This window comes from Bos mutus, chromosome 10, assembly GCF_027580195.1.
Source record: "Bos mutus isolate GX-2022 chromosome 10, NWIPB_WYAK_1.1, whole genome shotgun sequence".
Lineage (NCBI taxonomy): Eukaryota > Metazoa > Chordata > Mammalia > Artiodactyla > Bovidae > Bos > Bos mutus.
This window is the reverse complement of record NC_091626.1, coordinates 84,367,190-84,393,244: the sequence shown is the minus strand read 5'-3', so window position 1 is coordinate 84,393,244 and position 26,055 is coordinate 84,367,190. Positions and strand designations below refer to the sequence as shown.

The 26,055-nt window shown below is 45.6% G+C and overlaps 1 protein-coding gene across 4 annotated transcripts in view; it reads right to left on the bottom strand.

The window, feature by feature from the left end:
• EFCAB11 (EF-hand calcium binding domain 11) overlaps window positions 1-26,055 on the bottom strand; it is a 168,813-nt gene that overhangs the window by 19,121 nt on the left and 123,637 nt on the right. Inside the window, exon 6 of one of the 4 annotated variants that reach the window (XM_070378379.1) lies at window positions 4,866-4,908. The exons of 2 other annotated variants lie outside the window; for them this stretch is intronic. In XM_070378379.1, coding sequence (XP_070234480.1) covers window positions 4,881-4,908 — 28 coding nt within the window. In that variant the 3' untranslated portion in view covers window positions 4,866-4,880. Of the gene's footprint in view, window positions 1-4,865; window positions 4,909-18,969; window positions 19,337-26,055 lie in introns of those variants that run through there. One more of the 4 variants, XM_070378374.1, reaches the window with a different exon arrangement.

The following is a 26,055-nucleotide window of genomic DNA, read 5'->3' as shown; positions in this document are numbered from 1 at the left end:
TCCACTGAGACATATAAAAGGATATTTTTAAATGTCCATATGTGTATTTCTGGATGGGAAGACAAACACTGTAAAGATGCCAAATTCTTCCCAATTAATTTATAGATTGAATGCAATTTTTATCAAAACCCCAAAGGGAGGTTTTTGGAACTCCACAAAAATGATTCTACCATTCATCTGGAAAATAAATAGGCAGGAAGAGCCAAGAACAATGTGAAAACAAGAAATACCAGGTTTCAGAACATATCAGAAGAACTGTGGTCGGGGGAGTGTTCCTGGTGTTAGAATGTGGGGAGAGAGAGGATCACAGCCTGGAAAGATCCCCTAGTATGTAAAAGAACTCAATACAGAATGTGATAATCGAGGCATTTTATATCAACAGAGAATATCTATTATCACCAACGATAAAGGGGAAACTGGCAAGCAAATTAGAAGCACAAATGTTTAGATCATGACCCCATGCTAAATACACAACTAAATCCCAAAGCACTAAACAATCTGAAAATTCAAACCAACTAAGAAAATGGAAGTGGAGATTAACCTGGTCTCTACATGCAGGAAACTTTCTCAGTATAAAAACACTGGGAAAAATTGTGAAGAAAAAGATCACGAGTTTGAATACATGAAAACTTAAAATTTTGTGGATCAAAAAATCATTATAGAAATTAAAGGAAAACAGCACACTGGGAAAATAGCTGTGATAAAAATGGAAATGGGTAAATATTCTCATAAAGAAGAGAAAATAGTCAAATGACACAGATAGATAATTCACAGAAGGGGGAATAGAAAGAGCTAATCAACATGCGAAAACGTTCAATATTACTAGCAATCAGGGAAACACAAAAATGAGATACTGTTTTCATCTATTAGCTTATCAAAGATTTGAAAAATAAATAGCATTCAGTCATCAGTGAGAGCACAGAGGGCAGATGCTGAAAGAGGCAGTGTCGTTTTCAATGAGGCAATTTAGTAAGAAGAGCCAGGAGTCCTAAAAGTGAAAAAAACCAAGTTCATACTCTCCAGTATGGTCTTCCCCAAACTCTCTGAAGGAAGTCACAGTGTGAACACATACGCTGATCGTGGGTCTATTTGTGGGGCTTCCCAGGCGGCACTAGTGGTAAAGAACCCCCTGCCAGCACAGGAGACAAGCAGACGTGGTCTGCTCCCTGGGCCAGAAGACGGGCATGACAGCCCACTCCAGTATTCTCGCCTGGAAAACCGCCTGGACAGGGGAGCCTGTCGGGCTACAGTCCACGGGGCCATAAAGAGTCGGACAGGACTGAAGCGACTTCCCAGGCAGGCAGGGCTGTTTAGAAACTGAAAACAGCAAAATGGTTGAAAAGCGTGGGGCCTAAAATTCATTTATTTTAACAAAAATGTGGAGAGCAACAAAAAAGACTACATACTAAAATATTAACAACAGTTGTTCCTGATTTGCTAGGAATGTGGTCGGTTTCTATTCTCTTTTTCTTATCTTTTTCCATTTTGGAAATAACTGTACAAGGAGTATTTGTTACTTTTGCAATCAGATCTTTTCCCCCACCAAACACATGCACAAGACCGCTTTCCCCAATCACACACACACACACGCAAATGCCCGAGCTGTCGCACACACACACACATGCCCAAGCCCTCAGGGCACACACACACAGACACACACACAAATGCCTGAGCCATCAGCACACACACACACACACACACACACAAATGCCTGAGACATCAGTGCACACACACACACACACACACACACACACACACACACGCAAATGCCCAAACTGTCAGCGCGCGCACACACACACACACACACATGCACACACGCAAATGCCCGAGCCGTCAACGTGCGCACACAGATACACACACGCGAGAGCCCTCAGTGCACACACAAACACTTCTTCTCTACTTTGCCAGCTTCCCACTGCTCGCAATCATTAGCTAAGGGAAAATTCATGGTTGATAAAATCATCCTGTGAGTGATGGCCAACAAAGGAAAAACACTGATGAGCACTTGGAGGGCTTAGGTGACGAGTGCACAAGAAAGGGAGGAAAGCAACGATGTTCGGGACAGCACTGGGGGAGGGACCCGCGTGCTCGAAGGCGGCCCGCAGTCTGCGGCCGGCACGTGTCCCTCCGGGTTTTCCTTCTGTGACTGCGTGGGCTGACTGTTCAGCGCACTTGACACTCTTTACAACAAATACATCCCCGGACGGAAGTCTTCCTGAAATCAGCTCCCAGCTGGGAAGGAAAACAAAACAGAACCTTTTCTTAGTTTGAGTCAAACCCTAGGCACAGGGAGGAAGCGAGCCTGAACTCGGCGCTTGGCCTTCTCGCCTCTGGGGCGACGCACGCCTGCCCGGCGAGCCGGGCTGCGGTGAGGACTCAGACCTGACCCTGTCCGCGCCGCTTGCTCCGGCCCCGGGGGAGACCCGGCCTGACCTGCCCGGGGTGCATCCCGGTTCCACCCTCCGCCCAGAGTAAGAGCACGGAGGCATGCTTTTCCTTTCCGAGACTGTAGAAATCGCTCAGCTCACTCTTTCCATTTCATGGAGGAGGAAAGTGAGGCTCAGAAGCGCCATTCAGCTTTCCTAAACTTACACATCCAGCTGGCAACAAAAGCAGATCAGAAACCCGAGTCCCTTGATACAGAGCACAGTCCTGCGCGCAGCTAATGGTAATTCTGGGCTTTCTGCGACCAGGAACACCTTTGTCAGAAATCCACGTGGCTCGTACTTTCGTTGTTTAGTGGCTAAGTCCTGTAGGACGCTTTTGCGACCCCATAGACTGGAGCCCACCAGGCTCCTCTGTCCACGGGAATTCCCAGCAAGAATACTGGAGCAGGTTGCCATTTCCTTCTCCAGGGGATCTTCCTGACCCAGGGATAGAATCCATGTCTCCTGCGTTGGTAGGCGTTTCTTTACTGATGAGCCACCAGGGAAGAGAGGTTGTATTTTACACAGAAAGAACACCAGCAGCTCAAAGCTCCCTACGCCCTGCATGTAGTACCAGGAACCAGGCTCTGGGAGTCCTGTTTCCAACTTCTTGATGACTCTCACTTTATGTGTGGACATGGGATAAACTCTGGGATGAGGATCCTTTGTTGTGCAATCAGCCAAGCTGTTCACAGCCGTGCAGAATTACTGGCTGAGCAAGACCTGGGCCTGGAATGCCCTAGACCATGACATCACACTGAGTGTCCTCCCCAGAGCTCCAGAGAACATTCCAATAATTTGGGGCTGGGAAAAGAAAGTACAAAAACATTTCAAAATATTAGTGCTTCAAAATTACGTAGTGCACAGTTGAAAATTTTCCATTGAAGTTCTTAATTACGTTTTTCTCTCACAAATGCCAGGTTGTCCTTAAGAAAAGAGCCCTTAGCAAAATTTGAGTTTAAGAGAAGCACTGGCATCAAAATTAGAGGAATTCCATCATAAAATGTTTTTTAATTAATGCTACATCAGATCAGATCAGTTGCTCAGTTGTGTCCGACTCTTTGCGACCCCATGAATCGCAGCACGCCAGGCCTCCCTGTCCATCACCAACTCCTGGAGTTCACCGAGACTCACGTCCATCGAGTCAGTAATACCATCCAGCCATCTCATCCTCTGTCATCCCCTTCTCCTCCTGCCCCCAATCCCTCCCAGCATCAGAGTCTTTTCCAGTGAGTCAACTCTTCACATGAGGTGGCCAAAGTACTGGAGTTTCAGCTTTAGCATCATTCCTTCCAAGGAAATCCCAGGGCTGATCTCCTTCAGAATGGACTGGCTGGATCTCCTTGCAGTCCAAGGGACTCTCAAGAGTCTTCTCCAACACCACAGTTCAAAAGCATCAATTCTTCAGCACTCAGCCTTCTTCTCAGTCCAACTTTCACATCCATACATGACCACTGGAAAAACCATGGCCTTGACTAGATGAACCTTTGTTGGCAAAGTAATGTCTCTGCTTTTCAATATGCTATCTAGGTTGGTCTTAACTTTCCTTCCAAGGAGTAAGCGTCTTTTAATTTCATGGCTGCGGTCACCATCTGTAGTGATTTTGGAGCCCAGAAAAATAAAGTCTGACAGTGTTTCCACTGTTTCCCCATCTATTTCCCATGAAGTGGTGGGACTGGATGCCATGATCTTCGTTTTCTGAATGTTGAGCTTTAAGCCAACTTTTTCACTCTCCACTTTCACTTTCATCAAGAGGCTTTTGAGTTCCTCTTCACTTTCTGCCATAAGGGTGGTATCATCTGCATATCTGAGGTTATTGATATTTCTCCTGGCAATCTTGATTCCAGTTTGTGTTTCTTCCAGTCCAGCGTTTCTCATGATGTACTCTGCATATAAGTTAAATAAGCAGGGTGACAATATATAGCCTTGACGAACTCCTTTTCCTATTTAGAACCAGTCTGTTGTTCCATGTCCAGTTCTAACTGTTGCTGCCTGACCTGCATACAGATTTCTCAAGAGGCAGATCAGGTGGTCTGGTATTCCCATCTCTTGAAGAATTTTCCACAGTTTATTGTGATCCACACAGTCAAAGGCTTTGGCATAGTCAATAAAGCAGAAATAGATGTTTTTCTGGAACTCTCTTGCTTTTTCTATGATCCAGCGGATGTTGGCAATTTGATCTCTGGTTCCTCTGCCTTTTCTAAAACCAGCTTGAACATCTTGAGTTTTGAGCACTGGTGAGGAAGTGAATGATTAGAGGCGAGTGAGTGCTCCTGGAGCGTCCTGGAGATTAGAGTTTTGATCGATCTGACAGAGCATCTAACTGGAAGAGTAAAAAGTGGTGAGGACCAAGGGGAAAGTCGAATGAGCAGATCAGAGACAGCGTCGAGGCCAGCGGAGAAGGTGAGCGGTACAGGAGCCTGAGCTACAAGACGAGTGAGTGCGAAAGCCTCCTCAGAGCTCAGAGCCAAGGATGAAAAATCTGCGAAGCAAAATGGAAAGTAACCAAAAACGAAATACATTCTTATAATATTAACTTACTCCTCATATACTTTGCTGACACTCAGTATATTAGAAGACTTCAAGAAAAATTTATAAAATATAACATACATGCTTGACTTTGGATTTGTGAAAACTAGACAAAAGCCTTAATAATATTGTTCTTAGTGGATATATAGATATTAGTGGCATGTTTCGTAAAAGCAATCAAAACAAAGGTACTCTTCATCACACACATTATTTAATAAACTATTAGAGGGTCTTGCCGTGGTGAAAAGGCAGGAAAAACAGGTAGTAGAATTAATAGGAAAGGAATATCACTAATTATGGAAGTCATGCTTATATAGCCCGACAAACACAAAGGAAGCTACTAAAAATTGCGAAATAAAATAATTCAAGAATATTTACCATGTAAAACATATTCCAGGATAACAATAGCAGTCCTTTTCAATGACAGTAATTAATATTTTTGTTTTGAAAACAGATTTCCCTTATAACAAGGGCAAAATATATCTTTTCTTAATATACTTTCATTGAGTACCTACTTGATAACTAACCTGATACAGCAACACATAAAGAATTCTCAGAACTCAGTAATAAGAAGGCAACCAGCGTAATAAAAGATGGGCAAAAGGCTTGAACTAAAGACACAGGGACCTCTCTGGGAGTCCAGCGGCTGAGACTCCATGTTCCCAACGCAGGGGCCCCGCTGGAGCCCTGGTCAGGGAACTGGAACCCAGAGGCCACATCTAAAGATCCCTCCTGCAGCAACAAAGAGCCGGTGTAGCCACATAGATAAATGTGAGAAGAGAAGACACACAGATGTAAAATAAACTCATGAAAAGATTTTCAGTGTCCCTGGTCACCAGGAAACATGAGTGGAAACCACAGTGAGATGACCGCCGCGTGCCTGAAAGAGGGGCGCAGTTTACAAAGACCACCTCCCGATGAAGACACAGAGCAACTGGAATTCTCATTCACCGCTGGCGGGAATGAAAATGCTTTGCAAGGTTTGGCACTTTCTTAAAACATTAAACACACACCTACCATGTAATCTAGCCATTCTACTCCTAGGTGCTGACCCAAGGGAAAAGCACACGTGTGAAGACTTGTACCTGAATGGCACAGTGGCTTTGTCTGCAACCTCCAAAACCGGAAAACCCAACTGGCCGTCAACATGTGAATGGATAAGCCAACTCTTGCACATCAATAAATGAAATACTCCTCAGGATTAAAAGGGGATGAACTGCTGATGACATGGATAAATCTCAAAGTAATTAGGCTGAGTCAAAGAAGCCAGGTCAAAAAAAGAGTACATATTGAGTGATTCCATTTATATAATATTCTAACAATGGGAACGAATCTGCAGTGTCAGAGAACACTTCAATGATTTCCTGTAAAGAAGCAGCAGGAAGGTGAGAAGGAGTGGGAGGCTGGGATTGCCAAAGCATTCCAGGAAACATTTGATGGTGATGAGTATCTTAATTATCTTGGCTGTAGTGATATTTCATTCGATATACATCTCAAAAACTACTAAGCTGTATGCTTTAATTATGTGCACTTTATTACATGTCAATTATATTGCAATATAGGTGTTGAAAAATGCTTTAGGTATAAAATCACTTATACCGTCATTTTTTATAATGGCAAAAACCCAGTAGGAAATCCAAGTGTCCCACAAAAAGAAAACAGTTCAGTAAACTACGGCTGATCAATTTACCATAAAGCCTTTCTGTTGTTAAATAATGTATGTGGTGCCACGTAGCTATAAATTAGTATTCTCTCGCAGTAGAATATGAAACGATATATACAACATAACTACAATTATACAAAACCCTGTGATTAGATATGGCTGAGACCGAAAGAGGCCATGGAGAAGCCTAACAGTTGTCATCGCAGAGTAAGAAATTATATGTATAGATGTAGAGTTGTTGAAATAAATTTTTCTTGTTTAAAAAAGAATAGGATATTTGGTTTTCAGAGTTTTGTTAACATCTTTCTAAAGCTCTCTCTAAAGTGGTCAGTAAGTTCAGGGACTTGTCTGGTGGCCAGTGGTTAAGAACCTGCCTGGCAATGCAGGGAACATGGGCTCAATCCCTGGCCCGGGAAGTAAGATCCCACCCGCCACGGGGCGCAGCAACTACTGAGCTCCACATGCCCGGAGGCCACGCTCCCCAGCCAGAGAGAAGCCTCTCCTCCCCGCAACTGAGAGGCCCGCACACGGCAACGAAGACCCTGCATGCCAAAATAAATAGATAAAAGGTCTTAATATTCTTTCTAAAAAATAAAAAAGTATTCAGGAAGTTCAGCAGTAAGGAGACAAGGAAACTACATGAAATTTCAGTGTTGGCTCTCCAACAAGGGAGTCATCCTCTGCCTCTTCTCTCTCTCTCTTCCTAATCCTCTGCCTCTTTTCTCTCTCTCCAGGCCCTCTGCTCCATTCCCACCTGTCCCCCTACTGCTGTGATCTCTCCACCCCCAGGACACTGCTTTCTTCATGGCCTCGCCGTTCTTGCCCCAGCTCCATCACGATTCTGCACACTACACCTCAGTCTCCCTGCTGCCTTCAAGACAGACTACATCACCCATTCCCCTCATTAACACTATTAGAAGACTCCCACGCTGCCCACGTAATATGGCTAGCTACTTAATAGCAGTCTCTCACGAGCTACTGCAACCTCTGCTTCCACCCTTATTTCTCACATTATTTTCTTATTCCCGGAGTCTTATTTCTTAGTCCTTAATTCCTAGGCACCACCCTAGGTTCTGGGAGTATAAAAATGAATATTATTATTCGTGTGATGGCTAATTCTTTGTACCACCTTGGCTAGACTATGGTGCCTATCTGTTTGGTCAGACACCAGTCTAGGTGTTGCTGGGAGGGTTAATTTTTAGGTATGATTAGCCTCTAAGGAGACTTTGAGTTGGCAGGTTACACTCCAGGTAGGTGGGACTCATCCAACCCTTTGAAGCTCTAATGAGAAAAGAGTGAAGTTTCCCAAAGAAGAAGTGATTCCGCCTCCAGGATGCGGGATAGTACCCTTATCTGAGGGACTTCCTGGCAGTCCAGTGTTAAGACTCCATCCACTGCAGGAGCAGGGGGCACAGACAGGTTCTATCCCTGGTCAGGGAGCTAAGATCCCACATGCCACATGGTATGGCCAAAAAAGAAACATATATAAATTAGAAAAAGAAAAGAAACCTTGGCTGAGCCTCCAGACTTCCCTGTGGACTGCAGACTTGCCAGCTCACAATTATGTGAGCCGATTCTTAAAATAAATCTCTCTCCAAATACATATGTATCCTATTGCTTCTGTGTCTCTGGAGAACTCTAATGCCATAACGGCACCTACGTGTATGGAACTCACAGGCCAACCCAGGAAACAGAAATATACACAAAACTTAGAGGGCACCAGAGGAGCCCTTCTGCCATAAACAGTGAAAGATACATTTTTAAAAATGGTTTTCAGAGACTGGACAGCGAAGAGCAGGGCCTATGATTCTGGAGAGGAAAAGCAAAAGAAGCGAGCCCGATCACTGTCCTGACTTTCTGCCTAGGGGTGCCCTCCAAACCGGGATGCAGGGGAAGGAAACTCAAGCAGGGGAAAGCGGTCGCCCTGAGCTGAGGAGACAGGTCAGAGTTCAGGGCACGGAAGTGAAGTCGCTCAGTCATGTCTGATGCTTTGCAACCCCTTGGAGTGTAGCCCGCCAGGCTGCTCTGTCCGTGGGCTTTCCCACAGAGCACCTAACGTGTTCAGCACCAGGGGCATGTCGTTTCTTAAACACCTCTCCCCTCTGCGTGATGGAATTATTTTCAGTAATAATCATGTAATAATCAGCAATAACCATTATGTTCTTGATTTAGTCTCTGGTTTTAAAACAAACCATTAATAATGCAAAGAGGAGAATAAACATCATTTTATCAAATTTTAATCAAATTTTGGTAAAATAGTTCAGGTGTAAACTAAAATTTCTACTTAACAAACATAAACAGGACGCCTCTCATCGTCTACTTGGTTTCGCCACTTTACATTAAACACAAATCAAAACTCTTAAGTGGTCACGTTCAAGCAAAGACTTAACTCACGTTATTTACTTTCACAACCACGGGGCTACTGTTGTTTATCCCATCCCTAGTCACTTTTATAATTAATTTTTATTGAAGTAGAGTTACTTTACGAGGCTGCGTTAGTTTCCACTGTACAGCAAAGCGAATCAGCTCTGTGTGTACATGTGCCCTCTCTCTTTGGGTTTCCTTCCCATTTAGGTCACCGCAGAGCATCAGGTACAGTCCCTGCGCTGCACAGTAAGCTCTCAGTAGTTACCTACTTTATACCTAGCATCAGTAGGGTATATACGTCCATTCCAGCTCCTCCTTGGTGTCCATACAATTGTCCTCTGCAGCTATGTCTCCACTTCTGCTTTGCAAATAAGATCACCTGTGCCATTTTCTAGATTGCACATATACAAACCTACCGTTTAAACAGGAGAGTTTCTTATACTGCGTGGGATGGAAACAAAAACTATTGGGTTGGCCAAAAAGTTCATTTGGGTTTTTTCATAAGATGTTTATGGAAAAACCCAAAAGGACTTTGTGGCAAACTCCGCATATTCAAAGCCAGTTCAAATGATTCTGAGTGGCTACTGCTAGAATCTCAACTGTTTCGGGTCCCTTGGACTGCAAGGAGACCAAACCAGCCAATCCTAAAGGAAATTAATACTGAATATTCATTGGAAGGACTGAAGCTGAAGCTGAGGCTTCAATACTTTGGCCACCTGATACAAAGAGCTGACTCATTGGAAAAGACCCTGATGCTGGGAAAGACTGAAGGCAGGAGGAGAAGGGGACGACAGAGGATGAGATGGTTGGATGGCATCACCGACTCAATGGACATGGGTTTGAGTAAGCTCCGGGACTTGGTGATGGACAGGGAGGCCTGGCGTGCTGCAGTCCACAGGGTCGCAAAGAGTTGGACACGACTGAGTGAATAACAACAGCAGCTAGTAAGTACTGCTATGTGCTTTCAAAATAATTGCATGTCACTGTTTAATAAAGGAAGCTATAATAATGCACAATTTAAAGTTTACATACATAATATTAAAACTCAAAAGGTAACCTCAGCAATTGTTTAGAATGTAGGCCAGCAAAAGTCCCATTCCCCACCCCACCTGTATTTTATCATCTGATTTGTCAGAGTTGTAGGGACATGAGGGCAGATAAAACATAGGCTTTTAATCATTTCAATAATTATTTAAAATTCTCTTCGGATTTTGTTGTTGTTCAGTCAGTCGCTAGGTCATGTCAGACTCTTTGTCACCCCATGAACTGCAGCATGCCCGGCTTCCTTGTCCTTCACTGTCTTCTGGAGCTTGCTCAAACTCATATCCATTATGTCGATGATGCCACCCAACCATCTCATCGTCCGTCATCCCCTTCTCCTCCCGCCTTCAATCTTGCCCAGCATCAGGGACTCTTCCAAGGAGTCAGTTCTTCGCATCAGGTGGCCAAAGTATAGGAGTTTCAACTTCACCATCAGTCCTTCCAATGAATATTCAGGACTGATCTCCTTTAGGATGGACTGGTTTGAGCTCCTTGCAGTCCAAGGGACTCTCAGGAGTCTTCTCCAACACCCCAGTTCAAAAGCATCAACTCTTGGGTGCTCAGCCTTCTTTATGGTCCAACTCTCAGATCTGTACCTGACCATTGGAAAAACCATAGCTTTGACTAGATGGACCTTTGTCAGCAAAGCGATGTCTCTGCTTTTTAATACGCTGTCTAGGTTTGTCATAGCTTTTCTTCCAAGGCCATATCTGCAAACTCCCAGCCCGGTTGGACCGCTCCCTCACCCTGGGTCCGGAGTGGCTGAAAGTCTGGAATTTGCAGGCTGGAGTCCCTCGGGGAAGGAGCCCTGCAGACAAAGAGCTCCAGGATCTGCTTGGGATACCCTGAGATATGCAGGGATGAGAATGCAAAAAATGGACTGTAGACTACCAGGTTCCTCCGTCCATGAGATTTTCCAGGCAAGAATACTGGAGTGGGTTGCCATTTCCTTCTCCATGAGATCACGGTACATGGATTCAAAAGAACTGGGGTCTGAGTCCTGATTCTTTTTTTTTTTTCTAATTTTATTTTATTTTTAAACTTTACATAATTGTATTAGTTTTGTCAAATATCAAAATGAATCCGCCACAGGTATACATGTGTTCCCCATCCTGAACCCTCCTCCCTCCTCCCTCCCCATACCATCCCTCTGGGTCGTCCCAGTGCACTAGCCCCAAGCATCCAGTATCGTGCATCGAACCTTGAGTCCTGATTCTATCCAAACTGTTTCAGCTTCCTGACCTTGGGTGAGTCATCTTTCAATTTCTGTTTTTTTTCATGCAGATAGCAGTAGGTGGGTTTTTGACTACAAGAGGGTCAGTGCTCCAATATTCCCATTGTTCAAGAGTCAACTGTACAAAGCTTATAAATATGCCTTGAAAAATCAAGCCGATTTGCAAGTAAATTTAACACCTGCCAGAAATAAATCTCAATACTCAAAAGAAGGCATCAAAAACCTTGACTCTCGACATCAGAACACTTGTAACTGTGGTAGGCAGAATTTCAAGGAGTGGCCTTCAATATTCCATATCCTCTAGTTCCCAGACTCTGTAAATGTTATGAGAGATCATTCCCATGATTGTTATATAATCCAGGTGGCCCTAATCTAATCGCATGAGCCCGTAACAGAAAGTTTTCTCCAGCTGGAAGCAAAAGAGGAGATCAGAGAGGCTCAAAGAGTTAAGAAGCATGTGACACACCATTGCTGCTTTGAAGACAGGCCTACGTGAGAAGGAAGGCAGGCATCTTCAAGAGCAAAGAGTAGACTGGCTGACAGCAGACAGAAAACAAGGGCCTCTGACCCACAGCCACAAGGAACTGGGTGCTACCAACAACCCACGTGGGCCTGGAAGCAGAGTCTTCCCACGAATTTCTAGATAAGAGCTCAGCTCAACCAACACCTTGACTCTAGGCAGAGAACTCAGCAGAACACATCAGACTTACAACCTGCAGAACTGTGAGATAAAAACAGGCTGCTCTGAGCTGTTAGGGTCCTGATAATCTGTCACATAGCAATAGAAGACTCATAAAGTCTATATAGAATCCAATAAAAACATTACAGTACCTGCTGAGAAGAAAATATGACCCATAAACAGGAGAAAATTCAGTCAAGAGAACCAGAAACAAGAAAGATGACAGCCTGGTAGATGAGGACTTTTAATTATAAGTGCGCTCCAGGGTTAAAAAGAATAAATACATACACTGAAGAGAGGAATGGAAAGTATAATTACAGAAGAAGTTCTTTGTAAAGTTAAAGAAATGGAAATAGAAACTTTCCAAATTGAATCTGAGAAAAAAGGGTTGAAAGTAAAATGGAAAGAACATCAGTGACTTGTGGAGTAACACACAGTGTCTGATTTGTATGTAACTGGAGGACCAGGACGTCAGGGAAGAAGAAAAACAGTTGAAGGAATGATGGCCAAACATTGTCCAAGTTTGGTGAACACCAGAATCCTCCAGATCCAAACTCAACACACTCTAAGCAGGATAAAGAACACTATTAAAAGAAACATCGTAATCAAATTGCTGAAGACAAACAAAAACCAAGGATAAGAGCAGCTGGAGAAAAAGACACAGTTAGAGAAAAAAATATGTAAAAATTACCATTGACTTGCCATCAGAAATAACGGAAACCAGTTAGAAGGACAACTTTAAAGTGCTGAAATATCCTTCAAAAATGAAAGAATAAAAACATTTTCAGAAAAACAGAAGCTGATAAACTTGAAACTCAACATTCAAAAAACTAGTATCATGGTATCTGGTCCCATTACTTCATGGCAAGTGAGTGAAGTCGCTCAGTCATGACCGACTCTTTGAGACCCCATGGACTACACACAGTCCATGGAATTGTCCAGGCCAGAACACTGGAGTGGGTTGCCTTTCCCTTCTCCAGGGGATCTTCCCAACCTAGAGACTGAACCCAGGTCTCCCGCATTGCAGGTGGATTCTTTACCAGCTGAGCCACAGGGGAGCCCATGACATGGCATGCCTTCATGACAAACAGACGGGAAAACAGTGGGAGCAGTGAAAGGAGTTCTTTTCTTGGGCTCCAAAGTCACGGCAGACAGCGACTATTTTAAAAGATGCTCGCTCCTTGGAAAGAAAGCTATGACAAACCTAGACAGCATATTTAAAAACAGAGACATCACTTTGCTGACAAAGGTCTATATAGTCAAAGCTATGATTTTCCCAGTGGTCATGTATGGATGTGAGAGTTGGACCATAAAGAAAGCTGAGTGCTGAAGAATTGATGCTTTTGAACTGTGGTGTTGGAGAAGACTCTCGAGAGACCCTTGGACTGCAAGGAGCTCAAACCAGTCCATCCTAAAGGAGATCAGTTCTGAATATTCATTGGAAGGACTGATGCTGAAGCTGAAGTTCCAATACTACGGCCACTTGGTATGAAGAGACGACTCATTGGAAAAGACCCTGATGCTGGGAAAGACTGAAGGCGGGAGGAGAAGGGGACGGCAGAGGATGAGATGGTTGGATGGCATCACCAACTCAGTGGAGGACAGAGGAGCCTGGTGTGCTGTAGTCCCTGAGGTCGCAAAGAGTTGGACATGACTTCATGACTGACCACTACCAACAACAATACGTAGCCACTTACTGGATTGCTTTAAAAATGATCTTTAAAGGCTTGTCTGCAATGATGCCAATATTTGCAATTACGAGTGAATAACACCAGGCAGGAGACTGGATCCGTGTGAAATTTCCTTTCTCCTTTATTCACCAATTTCATTAGGTGACCTCTGTAAGCAGCAAAATCTCCCACTGACTGAGGCTACTTCAGGCCCAACACTCTTTTCTGGTTCAAAGTAAAGTAAGTGAGAACATGTCTGATAGTTTGAGAGACTTTGGAAGAGAACTAATTCTTTTCAGAGGTTATGTTTTCATGAAAAGTCTCATTTTTCTATTAAGTCCCCTAAGGCAGTACTGCTTAAATTCTCTTTGGTAAAGGACCACCTTCAAAAAATTTTCCAGTGTGTTGCAAACTGATACTTCGTAAAACTTAATAAAAATGAATCACTAGAAAAGTGAAATAAAAAGACACGCAAGATAAAAACTGCGATTTTGTATTCCTAGTTCAACCAACAGGAAATTATATTGCAATAAGTAGTACCAACATAAACAAAAGGAAAAAGGACCGTGAAAATTGTATGCTGTTTGTACATTGAAAGTATGCATGTAGGCAACCAATACCTAGGATCACTATTACACTTGAAACTTTTTTCATTTTGAGGGAAAAGATGAATCCCTGTATTAAATGTCTATATAGGGGGCCGGACAGAGTCAGATATGACTGGAGCGACTTAGCAGCAGCAGCAGCAGCAGGCGCACTGTGAGTGAACACAGAGTGTAGACACACTGTGGCACAGCTGGTAAAGAATCCTGCCAACACAGGAGATGCCAGAGACACCCGATCCCTGGGTCGGAAGGTCCCCTGAGGAGGGCACGGCAGCCCACTGCAGTGTTCTTGCCTGGAGAATCCCGTGGACAGAGGAGCCTGGGGGCCACAGTCCATGGGGTCACAAAGAGTTGGAGATGGCTGAGCTCACACACAATAAAAATTTTAATATGGCAAATTGACTTGCTTCTTGCTTGATACTTTTTCTAAGCTGGGTGCGTTTGCCAGCAAGGCTACTTGTAGGGGATCAAGTACATCTAAACTATCTCCAAGTTTTATTTTCATAATAATAATATGATGGTGATAATAAGAACGGGAAAGAAACTAGTCTCACAGAATGAAACAGAAGCGGTTTTAGAGCAATTTCAGCAAGCTCGGTTTGTTCATTTTACAGTTTCATCTAAAATGGAGAAAGTGCGACTACATTTTCAGGTTCTTTAAATCCTTCAACAGAAGCCAGTTCTAGCCAGTATATCTTGTAAGTTATGGTTAAATTTAAGTTATCTTTTGATGAAAGAAATGGATTCTGGATCCATGAATTTTCTGAGCAGAGATCTTCTTTTGATGGAAAATAAAATTCAAAATGCCTTCTCAAACCTTAAGGTGTCTTCTGATAGCTTTTCACAGATGTGCAGTGCCGAGATCACCACCTGCATCATTGATCATTGCTAAATCATGGAATGTGTGTCATAATGATCTGTAGAAACTCTGCTTTTCCAAGCTCCTAGCTTTCGTTTTTTGCCCTTTGATCTTATCAGCCATCGATAAACATGTTTCTTCTTTGTGTGGAATACTAAGATCGTTAAAAAAACACTGAAGGTATTAGATACATAAGCAGTCCTGCTTGTCCGGTTCATATCTTCAACAAGCCAGGGCCAAACTGTCTTCTGATTTTACAGAAATGTACAGAGTTCTTCTGTAAATCGAACATTCTCAAACAATTGTCCTCTTGATCATCCTGATATCTCAGCACGTAGCAACAGCTGTTCATGGCCTGCTTCCACAGGATCAAGTAACTCAGAATGATTCGGAATGTAACACAGCAGCCTTTACCTAATCGTGATCTTTAGGACGGCACTAAGCCCACGGGTTAGTTGCACCAACATTTCTTTTCATGGCAGGACTTTCTCATGAGAGAGATGATCTATTGATTCACATCCTGGTGCAGCCTCTAAATCAGGGTGACGTCTTCAGGATGCTTTCTGCACCATCGGAACCTGCTCCCACACAAAATGTAAACTCCAGTCAACGTCTGTTGACAATCTAATCCTTCATCTGTACAGTTCAGACGGCGTTGTCAGGGACACAGCTGAAAAAAGAAATTCTTCCCTCACATCACCATCATGTTCAAACTGCACTAAACAGGAATGTGAGTGAAACAATCGTGCTACCATGAAAAAACGCATTGCTGACTTCAATCACTCCATGAGTTATCCCTCTGCACCATGAGCTGGTTCCAGACAGGCTGAGCTGTGGGGGCTCTGGAAGCAGCACTTGAGTGACGCTCTGTGTTAGGGACTTGCCCAACATTCCTAGCAAATACCTTTGAAACCATCTTTCACCAGTGTCTCACCAACTGTATGTGGATTTTAGTCTTGGCGAGCTGAAAAGCTACTTACTAAGAAGCCTGTAAAGCCCTCATGTTTATATGTGAAGCACTGAACACCTGCTTCAATCAGCTTTCGAATCCAATATCCGTTTGTTCAAAAAGTTCTCATGGTTTTGGACTGAACTTTTTTGGATGCCGTGAAAGAGATATTTTTGTGTCCCTGTGGCCCCTACCGCCCTATACACTGTGATGGCTCCCAGCGTCCCAGCCAGGACGTCTCTACGTATCACCAAGCATTATGCTTTCAGGATGTCAACCTCAGTGACAGCTATAAACGGAACTCGGTGTGTGAGGGATCGCAGTCCCGAAGAAAACAAACATGAACTCTTTGTTTCTTCAAAATCACTTCCACCTGCACCTTTGGGTTTACACTCCTGCCACATTCAGAGACGACAAGGATTTTCTCACCAGAAACCAAACAGACAAACAAAAGAAACTCCAGGGAGGCTTGTTTTACCTTCTGTAAACTGAGGGTGAAAATGACCAACATGCATTTTATTTCCTTAATAAACTAACAATATGACATAATAAAAATGAAATTTTTGATTAAATATGAAAACTTGTAAGGTATAAAAAGAAAGGCTTACATTTCCACAGATTTTTAGATCCTTTGAGAGTACAGCTGATAAAGCAGTCAGAAGTAATCACACACTGTGACACGGTCAGGGTTATTTGCCACATAACTTGCACCACGGATGACTCACTATTTGAGCTCACCAGAACTGAGGTGGTCACACCCTGTCCAGTGAGACGAGTCTGCCATTGCGAACACGGCATTATGACAATTTCAAACCACTCCAAAAGCTTCTGACTTCCCAGGTGGCGCTAGTGGTAAAGAATCCGCCTGCCAGAGACACCGGTTCAGTCCCTGGGTGGGGAAGAACCCCTGGAGGAAGCAATGGCAACCCACTCCATATTCTTGCCTGGAGAGTGAATCCCATGGACAGAGGAGCCTGGAGGGCTGCAGTCCGTGGGGACACAAAGAGCTGGATGTGACTGAGCCTGCACACACAAGGCACAACAGCACAAAGGCTTCTAGTGCCGACTCTGAATGTCCGGACCTACCTCATCACGGACCAGCACCGACCTGCTGGCCACACTTAGGAGAGCACGTCATAGGCACGATGAATACAGGACCAATATTACTTGCTGATTCAGGATAAGGGAAAGCAAGTGAAAGGAAGGCAGGCTTCAAGGAAGACCCTTGGGCAACTTTTAGCTTGGGCCAAAGGATGGAGAGTGACGCCGCTCACTGAAGCAGGAGGGAGAAATCCGTGTGACTATGCGAAGTTCGGGAGGCCATGAGGCACCCAAGCAGAGACAGTAAGTGTGCGTGAGTCGCGACCTTAGGGAGAGATCTGGTCTGCTGGAAATCACCAGCATTTGGATGTTGCATCGTGGCATAAGATCGCCTAAGGAGAAAAGCAAGAAACTCCAGGGAGGCTTGTTTTACCTTCTGTAAACTGAGGGTGAAAATGACCAACATACATTTTATTTCCTTAATTAACTAATAATGTGAAATAATAGAAATGAAATTTTTTATTAAATATGAAAACTTGTAAAGTGTAAAAAGAAAGGCTTACATTTCGACAGATTTTTAGGTACTTTGAGAGTACAAAGCAAGTCAGGAGCGAGGCCTGAGCTCTCCGACGTGCAGAGGTGGGCAGAGGAGGGAGTCAGGAGGACAGGCTCCGCAGAGTGGCTCTGACGTGCGTCCCCGGTCAGAGTCGTGTTCAGGGCTCCACAGGGAGCATGGGGGAGGAGAGAGCTGCACCTCCGATTCACAGAGCACTGCCTATGGGAGCACTTAACAGACAAGCACTGGGGGACCTCTCTGGTGGTCCAGCCCACCCTCCACGCAGGTCCGATCCCTGGGCAGGTAACTAAGATCCCACACTGCCACAGGGCAACTAAGCCCGACCCAGAACAAGAGCCAGCGCGGTCATAATAAAAAATTAATAATAAAAAGATTATGGTGAATAATTTAAATAAATATATAGATAAGCATGGGCTGAATGAATGAAGGACACAACAGCCCTGAATATTCGTGCATCTATAATCCTGGTACTGAAATTTGGGGGCACTTTAGTTTTATAAACTGCCCAGTGATGATCTGTATGAGTAGCTTACTCCTTCAAACAAATCACAGTTCCTTTGATGAACAGAGCTCTTCAATGTTTGTGTACCATGGACCCTTGTGGCAGTTTGATAAAGACTCTAATTTTAAATGCATAAAATGAAGCCAATTATACTGAAATAGATATGACTATTAAAAAAACAAATTAGCAAGAAGGTATTATAGGTGCTTCTTCATTAACATGTTAAAGAATAAGACCCAGTGGCAAGAGCAATACCCAGAGGTGGGGGAGGGATGGGCAGGTTCAAGGCAAGGCGGAGTCGCTGTGATGCCAAAGCAGCGGAGAGGCTGAGCGAGTTCAAGACGGCCACGGCACCTACATTATGGTCCCAAAGTATCCGTGAGCCCTTGTGGGCAGGAGAAGTGGGTGACAGGGGACGAGACGGTTGGATGAGTCGAGACGAGATGAGCAGGCGTCACCGACTCAACGGACGTGAGTTTGAGCAAGCTCTGGGAGATAGTGAAAGAAGCAGCCTGGCGTGCTGCAGTCCATGGGGTCGCAAAGAGCCGGACACGACCGAGTGGCTAAACAACGACCACCTGTTGGTGACAAAGTCAGGGACGCTGCTAAGATGACGCTGCTTGGTTGGCCACGTTGCTCATGTAAAAAGATGCTAAATATCCATCAGAGATCTGCGTTCACAGAACCCAGATGAAAAATCCTTGAATTGAAAGATTTCATTCACTTGTACCCTCACCACCACATTCAGGTTAAGTTCTATTTTTCGAATGCATCTCTTTTTTAAAAAAATAAGAAAAATTATATAGTATACCAAATAGTGGGCTTCCCAAGTGGCTCAGTGGTTAAGAATCTGCTTGCCATTTCAAAGACTCAGGAGACGGGGATTCGCTCTCTGGATCGGGAAGATCCCCTGGAGAAGGAAATGGCGACCCACTCCAGTATTCTTGCCTGGAGAATCCCACGGACAGAAGAGCCTGTTGAGCTACAGTCCACGGGGTCACATAGAGTTGGACACAACTTTGACGCACACACAGGTCGAGAAGAGACTTGAGAGCTGACTCCTGGGTAAAGGCGGAAGTGTGGAGCCGAGCTGGTGCGGACACCATGGACGTGGAGAAAAAGAAAGGAACCCGGGATGCCCCAAGGCTTTGGGCCTGAGCGACAGGAAGGATGGAGTTCCGTGACCGGGGAGCTCTGGAATTGAGATGGAAAATCTTAAGAGAGGCAGGTGTGGGGGAGAACATCAGGTGTCTGGTTTTGAAAGTGGGGTTCTCTATCACATTTCCTTGTAGAGAGCTGGACACAGAAAAGCTAAGGCGATTTAAATGTTGCAATAGGGACTGATTAAGTTAACTATTATATATTGATAAACTGTTGAAAGAACGGCAGTTATAAAGAATGAGATCTAATCATACTATTAGGAAAGTCTGTAACATATGCAGAGTGGGATGCAGCATTTTAATGGTATTTTACGTATACACAATCTGTGTCTGTCAGTCTGTGCACACACATGTTACTTTACATGCTCAGAAGAAAATCTGCATGAATACACACCAAACAGCTAGTAATATTTATCTGGGGAATGAGACTGGCAGAGGAGAGGATGAAAGAAACATTTTACTTTATTTATTTCTATATTGTTAGAACTTTCAAGTGAAGAACATGTGTTATACACATAATATAAAATGTTTTAAATGATGCTTGGTTCACATGTAAGCAAACACTCTCAAATCTAGGCACATTTCTTGATTGTTTTTTTTTTTTTCATTTTATTGAAGTACAATTGATTGATAATATTGCGTGAATTTCTTCTGTATAGCAAAGTGACTCAGATATACATGTGTATTCTACTTCATATTCTTTTCCATTGTGGCTTGTCACAGGATACCGAATACAGTTCCCTATGCCATATAACAGGACCTTCTTGGTTATCCATCCTATATATGACACTTTGCTACTTTTGGAATTCTGCTAATTCCAGACTCTCAACCCTTCCTCCCCGACACCCCGCCCCCACGCTTTGCAGCCGCAAGTCCGTTCTCTGTATCCGTCAGTCTGCTTTTGTTTCCTACATATGCTGATTTGTATCAAAGTTTAGGTTCCACACATAAACGGTCTCATCCGGTATTTGTCCTTCTCTTTCTGACTTCCTTTGCTTAACAAGGTCATCTCTAGGTCTACTCATGTTGCTGCAAATGGCATTACTTTATTCTCTTTGACGGCTGATAGTATTCCATTCTGTAAACACACACACACACACACAGAGTGTATATACACCACTTCTTCTTCATCCATTCCTCTGCTGATGGACATTAGTCATTCTTTGAAATGAGGCAGAAACTTTGCCACTGCAGCTCTTGGCTGAAGCAGCAAGTAGTCTGAGATACGGGGCGGCTGGAGGGGGGAAGCAAAGCATGTCGAAAGGGGAAGAGAGGAAAGACAAGAGTCAGGCTTACGTCAGAGATCTGACACTCAAGCTGGGACAACACTAAATCTCTGGACATGTTTACATTTGGCGAGCACGTGGTTTTCGGTTTTTTAAACATGGACGCCGTTAGGCAAATTGGGAGCGCTCCAGTTCGCCACCAGCCCCATCACTCCCTATGACCCCCACCCGGCGTGAGCCACACATTTCCGTTACTGCAGGCAACGACTTCCCCACCCCTGTGCTGACTGACGCGCACTGGGCTCTTACTCTGGGCTGGGCACTGCATTCAACTCTGCCTTCTACTCTACTGGGCACATCAGTCAGTTCAGTTCAGTAGCTCAGTCGTGTCTGACTCTTTGCGACCCCATGAATCACAGCACGCCAGGCCTCCCTGTCCATCACCAACTCCCGGAGTCCACCCAAACCCATGTCCTTCGAGTCGGTGATGACATCCAGCCATCTCATCCTCTGTCATCCCCTTTTCCTCCCGCCTTCAATCTTTCCCAGCATAGGGTCTTTTCCAATGAGTCAACTCTTTGCATGAGGCGGCCAAAGTATTGGGAGTTTCAGCTTCAGCATCAGTCCTTCCAATGAACACCCAGGACTGATCTCCTTTAGGATGGACTGGTTGGATCTTCTTGCAGTCCAAGGGACTCTCAAGAGTCTTCTCCAACACCACAGTTCAAAAGCATCAATTGTTCAGTGCTCAGCTTTCTTCACAGTCCAACTCTCACATCCATACATGACCACTGGAAAAGTCATAGCCTTGACTACACAGACCTTTGTTGGCAAAGTAATGTCTCTGCTTTTGAATATGCTATCTAGGTTGGTCATAACTTTCCTTCCGAGGAGTAAGCATCTTTTAATTTCATGGCTGCAGTCACCATCTGCAGTGATTTTGGAGCCCCCAAAAATAAAGTCTGACACTGTTCCCACTGTTTCCCCATCTATTTCCCATGAAGTGATGGGACCAGATGCCATGATCTTAGTTTTCTGAATTCTGAGCTTTAAGCCAACTTCTTCACTCTCCTCTTTCACTTTCATCACTGGGCACTTTGGTAACATCAAAAGATTGAAAGCGTTAACAGTGTTTTCTACAAAATCTGCATCTGCCTCATCTGTCTCTCTTTTAGCCATATTCATTTTTGGACACATCAATAAAAATTAAAGTGGCCGTAAGATCACTGTTCTAGTTCATACTTGTGTTGTAAAAACATGAACTGTGCAAGTCAGGAGGCCATGAGCCCTGACTTCTGATTTGATTTTGACGAGTCCTTCTTTCCCTGCACTGGCGAGGGTCTCCCTCTGCTGAAGTAGAGTAGCACAGAGCTGTGAAAGTAGCACAAAGCCCACACGACCCAAGGCACGTGCAAAACGACGGCACCGAGGACGGACGGGGTCATAACACAGAGGACGGCGCCAAGTGGGTCCTGCTGGCGAGCTCATTCTGAAGGTGGGGAAAAGAAACCTTGGCAGGCAGAGGCCAAATACAGTCAGAAGTAAACTCAGCATCTCTTTTACCAAGCATCTTTCCGTCATCTTTCCATACACTAAATAATATCCATTCTAAGATGACTTTTTGAGGCTGTTAACATAATCATTTGGGGCTGAATGATGAGTGAATAAATAAATGCTCAACATGTGGCTTCTCTTTATCTCAATGAAGACAGAGCCCTAAATAGTTCTCTGTGGAATTCTTGTTTTCAAAGTGGGTGGTTTCAAGATCTAATTATGACCCTGAGGCTGATGTCTGGCCCTCCAGTTTTGAGTTTGGAACATGGAGACTTTACAATGAGTCCTGGAAGAGAAAACGATCATGAAGTTTAATCACATGTCTCTAGGGGGAAGAAGAACAATTTTGAAAATGTTCTATTCCTAACAATCATAGAACATACATCACCTTTTAAGATCTGTTATTCAGAAGAGCAGAAATCATTTAGTCTAGGAAAACAGTGTGGCTTAATTATTTTATTTTATTTTTCTCTTCTAGATTTTCTGCCAAGAGCTACAGAGGAAAATGAAAAGACAGTGCGGGAGACAGCTGCTAAGTAATCTCTTTGTTGTATTTCTAGTAAGATAGCGACGTCATTTCTGTTGCTAACATATAGTTGTATTAGGTCTGAAATAAGCTGTTATGGCTTTTTCCCCTCAGTGGACTCCAGCTGCAGTAAGTAATACATCATTTATCATTGGAAATGTGTATCCCTCCCAAAAAAGTTTGCTCCTTCTTGCTTATACCCTTGAGCACTTGAATTTGAAGCCACTGCTTGATTTGCACGCATGCTTGTGTGCTCAGTCGCTTCCGCTGTGTCTGACTCTGCAACCTTATGGACTGCAGCCCGCCAGGCTCCTCTGTCCGTGGGATTCTCTAGGCGAGAATCCTGGAGTGGGTTGCCACGCCCTCCTCCAGGGGATCTTCCCAACCCAGGGATTGAACTCACGTCTCCGACATTGCAGGCAGATTCTTCACTCGCTGAGCCACTGGGGAAGCCCCTTGATTTGCATACATAATTTGATATTGATTGAGCACCTTCCTCCAGCCAGTGCTGAGTTTAATGAGCGAGAAGAGAAGCAGCGAGGGCAGAACTCTGAGGAAGACAACTCGGAAGGGAAGGAGACTCAGACAGTTGGCCAGAAAAGTAGAAGCACGGTCCTCAAGGGCAAAGAGCATGTTCAGAAGCGTGCGCACTCGTGTCAGATGCTGCGCGGAAGGACTCATGTACCCAATTCGCTGAGCCAACAGAGGGGACGCTTACCCTTGGTCCGCGTGGCTTCAGCGGAGTTACTGGGGCGGAAATAAGACCACAGTGGGTTAGAGGGGATTTGGAAATGGGAGGCAGAGGAGCGACTGCAGCTTAAATGCAGAGCCTTAGACAAAGGAGGTCCCTGACGCTCTTATGTCCACGAGGAGCGGAAGGGAAAAGAATCCGAAATCGAGGTGGATGGATCTCCTGCGGCCGCGGGGGCGGGGGCGGGGGAGGCAGCCCCCTTCCCTCGGAGACAGGAGGAGGGGGACCTGGCGGCAGATCCGAGTTACGGTGGGAAAAGTTAGGTATTACCCTCCATCCTCATCCTCACAGCCGTCGTCATCTCGAGAGTAAAACTGCAGAGGGAAGTAAGATGTTGCTTTGGTGATTTCTATTTTCTTAAGAAACGGGAAGCAAGGCCGTTCGCTGAGAGTGACCGAGAAGAGGTAGGGCAGCAGTCTGAGAAGAGTGGTGGAGGCTTGAAAGCGCTTCCAGGGGAACCAGGAGGAAGCTGGGGTCCGAGGTCAGGCTGGGGTGCTACAATGCTTGCACGGCTCACCCGGCAGGCCGTCAGCAAGCTGAGCACGAGGCAGGGAGATGGAGACCTCCACTGCCAGACTGGAGAGATGAGAAGACAAGGGCGCCAAGCAGTGGAGGGTCTGGCTGAGGACTGGACCAGAGGATCCAGAGCAGACCGGGGCGGGGAGACGGGCAGTCCGGGAAGGACCCAGGGGAAGGACCGAGGCCTCGGTGAAGATGACGTCAGGGGCACGGGACCAGCACCAGACCCGGCTGGAGGGCACCCGCCCTGGATGCCGAATCCTCGAGGGCCCGGCTCTGACCCTTGTCCCTGAAAGCAGCTGGTGGGGCCAACAAGGTGGGGCCAGGCCTCCGTCCTCCACCTGTCAGACCCCCTCGCAGGTGCCTGGGGTCCGAGGGCTGCCCACCGAAGCGGCCCTAAGCACTCTCTCTGCCTGGGCCGTCCTCCTCCTGGGGGCTCACCAAGGGCTGGCTGTGCACGCGAGGCTGCTTCTCAGGATCAGGGCCGCGCTCCCCCCGCCAAGGGCCCGGGAGCCCGCGCGGTCCTCCGCCTTTCTGGGTCACTCTTAGAGCACACTGGCCTGGCCTTCTCTGGTGGCCCGGGACCACCTGCCGACGCCGAGGACGTGGATTTGATTTCTGGTCCGAGAAGCTTCTGCGTGCTGTGGAGCCTCCAAGCTGTGCGCCACTCCTGAAGGCCACGCGCCCGTGCTCTGTGACAGGGGAGTCACCGCAGTGAGCAGCCCAGCGCCTGCCACTAACCGCAGAGTGGCCTGCGTGCAGGAACGGAGACCCAGCACATCCAGAAACAAAAACAAAGAAGATAGAACCTTTAAGACAAAGCGTATCTGTCAAGGTAGGAGGATAAAGCCTCCCTGATGAACAGTCTGCCTTGATCAGGAACTTCCGTGTCTGCAGACAGCACGTGGGCCTCTGTCTGCACCTGCCCCTGGGCTCTGCACGTGTTGGGGGTGCGCCTGAGAAAGAGGGCCAGCTGGGAAGGGCTGGAGAAGGGACTGGGGGTCCTGAGTCCACACGGCAGCACTGCCAAAAGGTCCGTCCTCTGTCACATAGAGAAATAACGGATAAATGCTTTAAAAATCAATAGGTCTGCACTATTCGTTCTCTACTGCACGTGCCCCCAGCCCGCCCCCCCTTGCTCTGTGCCCCTCAGGACCACACCACCTCAACCCCAGCTGGTGCCTCCCAGGGGGCGTGGCCAACAGAAGTTCCCCACAAGAGACAGGAGGACGCAGAGGATGGGGCATTTCTCTCCTCGCCGCCCCAGGTCTTCTCCTGAAAACGGCTACTTCCCTCCAAACTCCGCACCTTCCACAGCTCCAGGGGACTCCGCCCGCCAATAATACCATTCCCGCCTTTGTCCCCTCAGAGTAGGAGCAGTGACAGCTTCCTGGTCTCTGGTACCCCAAATGACCTTGATGGATTCATTTTTGTTGTTGTTCAGTGGCCCAGTCGTGTCCAACTCTTTTCAACCCTCTGGACTGCAGCACACCAGGCTTCCCTGTCCCTCACCGTCTCTCGGAGTTTACCGAAGTTCATGTTCATTGCATCGGTGATGCCGTCCAGACATCGCATCCTCTGACACCCTCTTCTCCTTCTGCCCTTGATCTTTCCCAGCATCAAGGATTTTTCCAATGAGTCATCTGTTCACATCAGATGACCAAAATGCTGGAGCTTCAGCTTCAGCATCAGTACTTCCAGTGAATATTCAGGGCTGATCTCCCTTAAGATTGACTGGTTTGATCTTGCTTTCCAAGGGGCTTTCAGGAGTCTTCTCCAGCACCACAGTTCAAAGGCATCAATTCTTTGGTGCTCGGCCTTCTTTATGGTCCAGTTCTCCATATGTGACCACTGGGAAGACCACAGCCTTGACTATACAGACCTCTGTCAGCAGAGTCCTTATTTCTGCCTATACTTCTGTAAACAGTTACTTCATTAAAATCTCGAGTTTTAGTATCTGAATGATACTCTATTTTTTCACTGGGGCCTTTAATGATTGAAACCATTTTCAAAAATAAGACAAGAAAGTCTCTGAACAGGAAAGTGTCGTCAGCCCCACAGTGCTGAGTGGTGACCAAGACTGTGGCTCTTGTCAGGATGCACTGGGGGCAGGTGCCAGCAAGGCTGGAGGGGCTGAGGTTTCTGTGTCTGCAAGGGACGGGAGGTGCCCACAGGTA